Source organism: Cavia porcellus, unplaced genomic scaffold (genome assembly GCF_034190915.1).
Source record: "Cavia porcellus strain 051 isolate PalLab524CR breed Dunkin Hartley unplaced genomic scaffold, mCavPor4.1 scaffold_6, whole genome shotgun sequence".
NCBI lineage: Eukaryota > Metazoa > Chordata > Mammalia > Rodentia > Caviidae > Cavia > Cavia porcellus.
The window spans coordinates 97,119,470-97,130,170 of NW_026947489.1; the positions used below are offsets into that span (position 1 = coordinate 97,119,470).

At 56.9% G+C, this 10,701-nt stretch overlaps 3 protein-coding genes across 10 annotated transcripts in view; 2 read left to right on the forward strand and 1 right to left on the reverse strand.

Annotated features, from left to right (window-relative positions):
- Positions 1-2,124, forward strand: part of Abcc8 (ATP binding cassette subfamily C member 8) — a 69,785-nt gene extending 67,661 nt beyond the window's left edge. For 7 of the 8 annotated variants that reach the window (XM_063251783.1, XM_063251785.1, XM_063251784.1 and 4 more), the window contains 4 exons: positions 205-308; positions 990-1,123; positions 1,443-1,505; positions 1,881-2,124. In XM_063251783.1, coding sequence (XP_063107853.1) covers positions 205-308; positions 990-1,123; positions 1,443-1,505; positions 1,881-2,018 — 439 coding nt within the window. In that variant the 3' untranslated portion in view covers positions 2,019-2,124. Of the gene's footprint in view, positions 1-204; positions 398-989; positions 1,125-1,442; positions 1,506-1,880 lie in introns of those variants that run through there. The other variant, XM_063251788.1, reaches the window with a different exon arrangement.
- Positions 2,125-5,214: 3,090 nt separating this feature from the next.
- Positions 5,215-6,130, reverse strand: LOC134476334 (uncharacterized). The gene is made up of 2 exons (XM_063249775.1): positions 5,999-6,130; positions 5,215-5,712 (listed from the first exon to the last, which is right to left on the reverse strand). Exons 1-2 carry the CDS (start codon positions 6,128-6,130, stop codon positions 5,215-5,217), a joined length of 630 nt encoding a protein of 209 aa, XP_063105845.1.
- Positions 5,792-8,524, forward strand: Kcnj11 (potassium inwardly rectifying channel subfamily J member 11). Its single transcript, NM_001172974.1, is given in 1 exon segment — positions 5,792-8,524. A coding segment is annotated over 1 exon segment (1,173 nt). The 5' UTR covers positions 5,792-6,265; the 3' UTR covers positions 7,439-8,524.
- Positions 8,525-10,701: the final 2,177 nt, after the last annotated feature.

The window sequence follows — 10,701 nt, forward strand, 5'->3', positions numbered from 1 at the left end:
GCCTAGGCAGGCCCTGGGGGCTCCCCTTCCCCTCTCAAAGGCTGCCTTCCACAACTGTCACCACCTGGTGCTCACAACTCAGCCAGCCCCCAGGTTACCCAGCTCTCACCCACTCCCCCTTGAGCAGTAGGGCTTTCTGCAGGTGCCTGGGGATGGTCCAGGACTCTGCTCCCCTCCTGATGGGGCTTCTGTGCCACTCTCCAGGTTTAACCTGGACCCAGAAAAGAAGTGCTCGGATAGCACACTGTGGGAGGCCCTGGAGATCGCCCAGCTGAAGCTGGTGGTGAAGGCACTGCCCGGAGGCCTTGGTAATTGCTGCCAGCTGAGCAGGCATGGCTGGGCCCTACAGGATCCAGGAAGGGCTGAGGAGGAAACCTCACTCGCAGCTAGGTCTCAGGTGTGCTCTGAGCTACCGTTAGGCCCACCTTTCACCATGCCGGGGCCCCGAGAGGTGAAGTATCTTGCCTCAGGTCATATGACAGGTCAGTTCAGGGTCTGCCCTTCTGCAAGGCACAGGCACATTTGGGGCCACTGTGAGACAAGGATTGCAACTGGTATCTTCAGCTCTTCCCTGTCCCACCCATCTCTCCTGGGAGAGGACAGGACGGAGAGGGGTGTCTTAGACACAGGTCCCTCAGGAGTCAGCACAGTCTTGGTGTGTGTGTGTGTGTCATAGCCCATACAGCAGTGTCTGGTGGCCACACTTAGGCTTTGTGGGTCACCTTCCCCAAGTCCCCACTTGAGTGGCACACACACTCTGTACACACATGCATGCATTGCCCTTTCACAGGACTGCCCAGGGTCCAACTATGCCCAGCCCCGGGGGCGGGGGTTCCCTTCAGTCTTCAAGGACAGCATTGCATTATTGCATCAGGTGTGTCAGCCCTGAGTGTGCTTGCACTCCCTGACACACCTCCAACCTCCACACACATCCCGACAGCCCCCCAATCCTCTCAAAGGATTAACTCAGCCCTGTACCCGCTTTTCAGATGCCATCATCACAGAGGGTGGGGAGAACTTCAGCCAGGGCCAGAGGCAGCTGTTCTGCCTGGCTCGGGCCTTTGTGAGGAAGACCAGCATCTTCATCATGGATGAGGCCACGGCTTCCATCGACATGGCCACGGTTCGTCCTGGGTGTCTCCCCAGAGCAGTTTTAGTGGGGTTGTCAGGGAACAGTTTGTACAAGGTAGTCCTGAGGTTGCCTTTAGCATCAGGGCTGAGCTGGGGGACCAGGACTCCATTCAGTCTTAGGAAATAATCACACACAGACTTCACCCTGTCTACCATGCAGACCCATTCTCAGGGCCTGAGAGAAGTGGAGGGTGGAGCTGGGATTGGAGTCAGATGGGAGCTGGGCCACAATCCTGGACCCCCACCCCAGAGCCAGGCCAGACCCCATCCACAGGGCAAGTGAGCTGACAGCTGCTGCCTTCACCTGACAGGAAAACATCCTCCAGAAGGTGGTGATGACGGCCTTCGCAGACCGCACCGTGGTCACCATTGCAGTAAGTGGCACACTGACGGGGTGCAGGGGTTACCCAGACCTGGGGGCCTGGGGCTGTCAGCAAGAAAGGACATCGGGAAGGAAGGAGCCTGCAGGGCTGGCCCAGGGCAGGACTATCACTCTGCCCCTTTTTTCCTCCAGTATTGAGGTCAGCCTGTCCCAAGGCCCTGTGAGCCACAGGAAGTAGGGAATGGGGGCTTGGGGACAGTGGTCTCTTGAGTCTTGAAGTCCGGCAGAAAGCAGAGCTGAGACTTGGTGAAGACAAAAGGGGGGTCTTAGTAGATGGAGACCTTGGCTCACAGCCACCCCAGGCAGGGACAGTCACCACCGAGGCAGGATGTCAGCCATCAGCTGCCCTGCCCCCTCCTGCCCGCAGCACCGAGTGCACACCATTCTCAGCGCAGACCTGGTGATGGTCCTGAAGCGGGGCGCCATCCTGGAGTTCGACAAACCAGAGAACCTGCTCAGCCGGAAGGACAGTGTCTTTGCCTCCTTTGTCAGAGCAGACAAGTGACCTGCCAGCGCCCAAGTGCCACGTCAAACCCTCACCCTGCCTCTGCCTCACTTGGTTTTTCTAACTGTAAATCACCTATAAATAAAGAGATTGATATTTCCTACAAGAGGGCCTGGCTTTGTCACTGGGGCTGCGGTGCCCCTTGGACTCGAGGAGCTGGCACTGGGCAGGCGCTGCTGAGCGCAGGCAAAAGCACTTTTCCTGATCTGTGAGATGAGGACTGTTAGCAGCTCAGGCTGTCACCACAGCCTGCCACGGACTGGGTGGCTTTTACAGCAGAACCTTACTGCACGCAGTTCTGGAGGCTGAAATCTGAGGTCAAGGTGTTGGCTGATTTGGTTTTTCCTGAGCCACCTTCTCGGTTGTCCTTCTGTGACCTTTCCTCTGTGTCCTGATATTCACTCCTATTCTCTCTCCATCCCCTTTCTCTGTCCCCTCCTCCTTTCTGCCCTCGCTTTTCCCTCTCTCTTCTCCCTTCTTTCTCTTCATTATGGATACCAGGCATATTGGATTAGGGTCCCGCCCTGTGACTTCATTGAGTTTTAATTACCTCCTCCCATGCCCTGCTCTAAATGCATCACACTGAAGTCTAGGTCTTCACCCTATGAACTTGGAGGCTATAACTCAGCCATAGCAAGGGCGACAGCATTTCTGTGGTGAAGATAGCAAATGTTCACCCAACTTAGCCCTTTCTCTTCTGTCCTTTTTGCACTGTGAGGCCTGGTGGCCTGGATCAGCACTATTACTATCGAACGTGACAGGAGTACAATTCAATTAACTGAATTTATGGTGGTGTGGGATAGGAAAGATCACACTGGTGACTTCTATGTTTGAAATCAGGGATGCCTTTCCATTTCTGGGTTCCATTTGTCTCTGCCTCATTGATGACAGATAGCCACTTAGCTACAGCTTACATCCTGCCCCAGGACAACCAAAGAGAAAAAGTGCTGTGTCCCGGTGGTTCCCACAAAAATTTGAGAAGTGAATGTTAAAGGACCAATTCAATCACATCCCTGTCCCCACCATCAATCACAGTGCCCAGAGGGCTGGAATACACTGACTAGGCCTGGACCCTGTGCGCCCTCTTGGTTCCCAAACAGGGATATTCAGAAGTAGGAGAAAGATGCTCCTTTTCAGTGAAGAACACTTCAGATACAAGTCAGCCAGGTGGTGGTGGCACAGACTTTGGGGAGATCAAAACAATAGCTTTCCTGACTCCATCCAAATCAGCAAACAGGAGTGTCCCGTGTTCCCAGCCAGTAAAGACAGGTGCTCATTTGCATCTCATTATCCTTTCTCGGTTCAGCCTGCAGTACTGGCTTACCAGGCCCTGGGCTACAGACCGCAGGGTCTTAGTCTACATCCCTCTTGGCTGAAAGAGGCCTCAAGCCACACAACATAAGGAATATCCAGCAGTCATGGAGGAGACCCTTCTGGCTGTGCCAGAAGCCAGAGTGTTTGGGAAGGGAGAACTCCATGAGTCCTGGAAGGCTGCCTGGGAAAGGCCAGATTTGAGCTTCGCATGGGAGGAGTAAAAACTGGAGAGGCAGAGGGCTCGGGAACAAGGCAGAGGACAGGCAGCAGGAGCCAAGGAGTGAGGATGGAAGCAGGTTAGGTGTGCTGGCTGGTCAGGGGGCAGGGAAGGGGTGGGATGAGGGCAGCAGCAAATATAAAGATCAGAGCGCCTCGGATATCAGGCTAAGAGGCGTGGGATAGGCTTGTGGGCAAAAGGGGAGCATAAAGGGTTTTAAGCAAGAAAGGCATCTGACAAGTGCAGTGTCTGGGGCAAATGTGAGCCAGGCAGATGCAGCAGAGTAGGAAGTGAGCACCTTGGGTAGAAGGGTGGAGCTGGAAGAGCTGAGCCTCGAGGCCATACAGTGAGGCAGTCTTGGCCTTTTCAGCTCTGGGAACCTCTAGGACCCACAGCTCCCTCACAATGAGGTCTCCCACGAGCAGAACCTCGAGTGGTAAGAGGATTCCACCTCACCCCAACATAGAAGCAAAGAAACTGCACGAGACAAGAAAGTTTTACACGGATGCCCAAAGCCGCCTGGCCAGATCCCTCCATAATATCCCAATGGACCACCGAGGTTCCTAGAACTCCCCTCAGAAGTGGGTCACCTCTGGTTTCAGTTTAGAACTGAATCTTTACATGTAAAATGAAAGCCCGTCTCTGTTCCATTCAGTATCCAGTTCTTTTCTTTGCATCAGGCAAGACTACTGGCCCATCCTCCTGTAACTCTCAGGTTTCTTTGAAGGTGCCAGATCCACCCCCTACACACACACACAAGTTTCCCTTTCTGATGGCTAAAAAACTATATGACAGTTGCCTCAGAGGAATGCCGTTTCCTTGAGCTTCCTTTTCTGCTCATCTCGTTCTCCAATCCTGCCCTAGGCACTGCTCCTCTGGAAATACAGCCCAGGATCACCCCCTTTGCAGCAGGATTGATTCCGCCTACAGATGGTTAGGGGAGAGAAAGAGGAAAACAGTATAAAAGTCACGCACACCGCACTGCAGCCTGTAACCCTAAGGCCTCTGTCCTTCCAGACCCTGCCTGACACCGGACTCCTACAGAAGGTCACCAGGCGGTTTGCTCCAACAACAGGCAGGGTAAACCTAGGCTGATGTCTGTGATAGAAGCATCACCCTTGTCCTGACCAAGAGTCTGAGTGTCCCAGGGTCCAAGCTGGGTTTAAAACAGCCATTAAGCTGAACACCTCCACTGCCGAAGCTGGAGGAATTCAGGCCACAGTCATGGGGGTTTGTAAAGCGCTGGCCATAGGTTCAACTGTTTTAGGACTGAGAAGGTGGAGCGCTGGGCTTTTGGGCCATGCTGCGGGCAAGCCTGGTGGGAGGTGTCGCTGTGCTCCTGCCCTTGCTAGGGTAGTTCTTCGGTTTCCTTCGGGAGAGATTTCTCGCACAAATTCTCAGAGGATTCAAAACAAAACATATCTCCCAAAGGAAAGAGGGTCCTTTGAAAAGTCCTGGGACCACCTGGATTGTGGTACCACGTCTCCATGTCTCCTGTCCCTGGAAATCCAGCTTTGGATGGGAACAGCAGGGAAGGGCAGACAGGGTGACTGATGCTGCTGACCCTGACTGGGAGGGCGGGACTGTTCTAGCTCACCAATTTCACAGCGCTGGGCGGGAGGACACAAATCCAAGGGGCGGGACTGAGCCGGGGAATGGGCGGGGCTATGGAGGAATGGGCGGGGCTGTGGCGAAGGTGGGCGGGAAGAGGGTGGGAAGTGGGCGTGTCCCGAGCCAGTGTCCGCCCTTCTGCCGCTGGCGAACAGGTCGGGCTCCCCCTGGCGGCGCCAAGTCCCCACTCGGATCCTCCGGCGCCCCCAACCCTTGATCTTCTGCCCCCGCCTTGCACAGGTCTCCGTCCGCCGGCCGACTGACTGACTGACCGCCGGGGAAATCCGCCGGCCGCGCGCTGGGGACCGCGAGAGGGGGCGGGGAGGCGACGGCTGCGGCTTGAGGAGCAGGAGCAGGTGCCGCGGCGGCGAGCGGGCGGGGCGAGGACGGGGTGGCGGCGGGCGGGGGCGCAGGCGGCGAGCGGGCACGGGGAGGCCGCGGCGTGGAGCCAGCTCGGCCAGATCCGGCGGGGGGCGAGGGGATCGGGAGTTGAGCCAGGTGGGGTGGTGACTCGGAGAGCGCAGGATCCCAAGGAGACAGAGAGGACAAGAGCTGGAAAGGCACCCGGAGAGCGGCGGGAGGAGCCAGGGGAGGAAAATAGGGGGAAACCTGGAGGGGAGCCTGGAGAGGGGCCAGGACAGGAGGCTGGGGCTTGGAGGAGGTCTGGGGACAGAAATGGGTGAGCCAGAGAACCGCGGCGGGTGTTTGCGGTCTGGTTAGTTGGTAGGATCCAGAGGTGTTAAGTTTGAGTCCAGTAAGGGCTGGGCGGGGAGGAAGGGTCTCGAGGAGGCCTAGGGGTGCGTAGCTGGTGGAGGAGAGCTGGACTGCGACCCAGGGCCAGGAGGAGAGTGAGCAGTAGCCGGGCGCGTGAGGCGAAGATGGGCAGGCAGGCGGGCTGAAGTGTGAGGCTGGTGTGAAGAAGTAAAGCAGGGTCCAGGTGGAGGTGGGGAAAGTCTATTGGTGGCAGCATCTCAGGTGCAAGGCCGGCACAGGCTGAGGGTGGCCCAGGGTGAGTGTGTGGAGAGCCGGACCCCACAGCGAGACCCTAGGCCAGGTCAAGGCAGTGGCCCCATGAGGGAAACCCTTCCTTGGGGTCCCTGAAGCCATGCTGTCCCGCAAGGGCATCATCCCCGAGGAGTATGTGCTGACTCGTCTGGCAGAGGACCCCACAGAGCCCCGATACCGCGCCCGAGAGCGGAGGGCCCGCTTTGTGTCCAAGAAAGGCAACTGCAACGTGGCCCACAAGAACATCCGGGAGCAGGGCCGCTTCCTGCAGGACGTGTTCACCACGCTGGTGGACCTCAAGTGGCCGCACACGCTGCTCATCTTCACCATGTCTTTCCTGTGCAGCTGGCTGCTCTTTGCCATGGTCTGGTGGCTCATTGCCTTTGCCCACGGTGACCTGGCCCCTGGCGAGGGCACCACGGTGCCCTGTGTTACCAGCATCCACTCCTTTTCATCCGCGTTCCTTTTCTCCATCGAGGTCCAGGTGACCATCGGTTTTGGTGGGCGCATGGTGACCGAGGAGTGCCCGCTGGCCATCTTGATCCTCATTGTGCAGAACATTGTGGGGCTCATGATCAACGCCATCATGCTGGGCTGCATCTTCATGAAGACCTCCCAGGCGCATCGGCGGGCAGAGACCCTCATCTTCAGCAAGCATGCGGTCATTGCTCTGCGCCACGGCCGCCTCTGCTTCATGCTGCGCGTGGGTGACCTCCGGAAAAGCATGATCATCAGTGCCACCATCCACATGCAGGTGGTCCGAAAGACCACGAGTCCCGAGGGCGAGGTGGTCCCCCTCCACCAGGTGGACATCCCCATGGAGAACGGTGTGGGGGGTAACAGTATCTTCCTGGTGGCCCCGCTCATCATCTACCATGTCATCGATGCCAACAGTCCACTCTACGACCTGGGACCCAGTGACCTGCACCACCACCAGGACCTCGAGATCATCGTCATCCTGGAAGGTGTGGTGGAAACCACGGGCATTACCACCCAGGCCCGCACCTCCTACCTGGCTGACGAAATTCTGTGGGGCCATCGCTTTGTCCCCATCGTGGCAGAGGAGGATGGCCGCTATTCGGTGGACTATTCCAAGTTTGGCAACACCATTAAAGTGCCCACACCACTCTGCACAGCTCACCAGCTTGACGAGGACCACAGCCTGCTCGATGCCCTGACTCTTGCCTCGACCCGTGGGCCCCTGCGCAAGCGCAGTGTGCCTGTGGCCAAGGCCAAACCCAGGTTCAGCATCTCTCCGGATTCCCTGTCCTGAGTCACGGTCCCTGGGGCTCTGCCGCAAATGTGTGTGCTCGGGCAGTGTGTTGTGGTATGTAGAGTGGGTGAGATGTGGGGCACCTGGCCATGCAGGAGCCTGGAGTGAGGATGGACCCTCCTTGGCTCAGCCTCCCCCTGCTGCGTGACCAGGATGTTACAAGGCACTTGTCACTACGCTATTTCTGGCCTCAGCAAGAGTCTATACCAGGTTATTTTTGTCCCTGCTCCTCCTAGCCCCAGCTCAGGAGTGGCTTACCCCTCTTTCCCTGCCCAAAGCTGGGGAGGCTGTGGGAATTGCTAGACCCTAAAGCCGGGTCCCCAACCCCGTGATTGGCCTGCCACAAGCAGAAAGTGGCTGGGGAAGACGGCCCCTGAGTTGTGGAACTGCTGCTTTGTTTCTGTGCTCTTGAGAAAGAGCTGAGACCAGCTCCCGGCCTCCTTGGTCTCTGAAGTGATGAGCTAAGGGGTGGACCTGACCAGTCAGGGAGGGGGAGACAGAGACCGCCAGCTGCTGTGCAAACAGAGCCAGGCTGGGGCTGACAGGGCTCCCATCTGTGGGCAGGCACAGGCCAGAAAAGGGGATATAGTGGGGCGGTGTAGGTGGGGCTGCAGGACATGAGGAGGTTCTGCGGAGGCTCTGAGAGGAAAAGATGGACCTGGCTCCCAACTCTTCACCCCTAACACCAGGCTTCTGCAGAGAGGGCTCCGTGGGCTAGGGGTACTGGGCCCATTCTGTTCCCACCTTGAGAGGCTGGAGTGTGCTGGGCAGACCCCGACAAGCTGAGTAGAGAGACTGAGGTGATGTGAACCACATATAATGGGCCTCGCACTGAACTTCACTCCTGGCTCACCAGTGACAGCTGTAATTTGTGTCGTCTGTCCAGAAGGAGCCTGTGGTAGCGGTATGGAGCTGCTTTCTGGTTGCTGAAAAGTGGGTGTTGGAAAGTTGAGGATGTTGGGATGGATGGATCCCCCACGGAAAAGAAATCTTTTGGCTTGACCTGAGCCTGGACTCTCAGAGCAGTGCTGTGTCCTTGCCCACAATTCTGCCTTCCCCATTGCCAATAAAGTCTGCACCTCCATAACTTCAGCAGTGGGCTGTTCTTGAGGGGAGGCCTGCAGTGTGGGTGGACAGGGAGGGCAGAGGCTCGCAGCTGCCACTCCGTGTTCAGGACCAGCCAGGGCCCTAGCTGGGAGCCAAATATAGTGACATCTGTCCCCAGCTAGAGGGGCCTTTCCCCTCAGAATAAGCCTGCTTGGTGCCTGCCACACTGTCCCATCATCTCTGCCCTCGAACATCCACAAGGCTCAGCAGCCTGGGCCCTGCCTGTTACCTGGGGCCTTGCTGGAAGGGAAGGGCCCGTGGAGAGAGAGAGAGAGAGGTGTGGACACCACAGACCTCAGGGTCATGAGTGGAGGATGAGCTCTCCAGCCACCTGCCTGGGCTCCAGTCCCTCCTCTAGCTGTAGGACTTTGGTCAAAGACCCTCTGTGAGCCTCAGTTGCCTCAGCTGTGCTAACAGTGTCTACCTCAGAGGACAGATGCAGGAGGGAGAAGCACATGTGGAATGCTGCAGGGCCGGGTCTAAAAGCGCTGCATAACCCTGAGCGATCCTGACTGCTGTGGAATCAGCCACGCGGGCAGGAAGTGGACCAAGCAAACATGAGGAGGGAAGGTGCTGTCCTTCCCCTTTTCAGTTCTCCTCTCTGCCTGGCCTGACTTTGGCACTGGGCCCCTCTTGGCTGAGACCATGATCACAGAGGCTGTGGCAGTGCCTGTCACCTGGGAGCTTGGCTCTCCCAAACCCTGCAGCCCACCTGCCACACTGACAGCAGAGTGGCCTTAGAAGGGCCGTGATCCTTTCCCCATGTGTGTCCCTCAGTCTCTCCACTCCTGCTGGGTCCAAAGGCAGCCACTTGGGGCCCTGATGTCTTCCTAGCCTGGAGCTCCCGTGTGCTCTCCCAGCACTGTGCCCTCCCACTGCCCACCTCCTGATGGCCTCACCGCCCTCTCTTCACACAATCTTGAGCCTCCCACCTGGAGCCTTTGCTGTTGTTCCCTTTGCCTGGACAGTCCAGGCCCCCTACCTGTTGACATCTGTAAAAGCCTAGGCTAAATCATGCCTCCTGGAAGCCCTGGCTGTCATCTCTGGGAACAGACGGCCCCTTCCCTCCTCGGTGCTGTTGGCTTCTCTTTTGCCTGTGTCCATTAAAGGGTCCATTTTCGTACCCTCAAGCTCATGGCTCCTTGAGGTTTAGGACTGTGTCTGACCAAGGCCCGAACCTGGGACAGTAGGTGCAGAGTGAATGAGCAGTAGAGAGATGGGGGGATGGATGGATAAAGTGGGAAAGCCCCAGCCAGGTTGTCTGTGGCAGCGAAGCCTGCCCTGTGCTTTGCCCAATCCGTGAGTCTGTTGCAGGCTGCTCTGGAGAAAAAGGCAAAGGGAGAAGAAGTTGGTGGTTCTGGTCTGAGCTCCAAGTGGTGCCCTCCCTGCCTCCCATCTCCAGCCTTGTTCTCCTCCTACAGCTGACTCATTTCTGGTGTAGAGGGGGAAAAGTTGAAGAGTTATTTAAACTCTGTCCAGGGTTCTGGGTCCTGACTTGTGGAGCTATGCTCCCTAAAGGCACACAGAGAGCCAGTATTGCTTGTAAGGGGCCCTTATAAGCATCAGCATCTTTGGAGTCTCATCCAGAATAAACTTCAACCTTAAGGACTTTCTGTACCCTATGACAGTCTGAAGGCTGTGCAGCTGTGGGTTTTTGCGCCACCTGCTGGTCATAGTGAAGAACTACATAATCCCAGAAAATGAGGGCAGCAGACCTGGAATTTCCACTGGTTCTAAGGCCCAGCACACGAAAGGGCTGAAAAATGCCATGTTTGAAGGCTGCGCGTTTCCAAAGATCAAGAGCAATAGTGTAACCCAGGAATCTCCAGGGGCCCCTTGAGCTTCCAGACTGTGGACTGACATCAGGCTGTGTTAAACGTCTACAAAGATGATGTCCAATATACCCCGGAGTAAGAGAGACCTCACTGGCACTTTCTCTGGCCCCGGTGCATGATGGACCCTCCGTCTTCCCCATTTTCACAAGGACCAGGGTCTTTGCTTTTCAGAGACTGACAGAGCAGTCTGGGGGCACACATCTACCACATCTCAGTCACTACCTCACACTGAATGGTGTGCAATGTCCTGGGAGGAAGTCAGGCTGCCTCTTCCTGCTGGGAAGCTGCTTGCTAGTTTAGGAAAATTCACCCCCTTTGCCA

What these genes read in the sequence shown, in the direction of transcription:
- LOC134476334 (XM_063249775.1), bottom strand. Translation starts at nt 6,130, where the DNA reads ATGCTGCCACCAATAGACTTTCCCCACCTCCACCTGGACCCTGCTTTA. An exon ending in TACTGCTCACTCTCCTCCTG is followed by an intron (nt 5,713 to 5,998) that starts GCCCTGGGTCGC and finishes GTGCCTTTCCAG; the next exon opens with CTCTTGTCCTCTCTGTCTCC.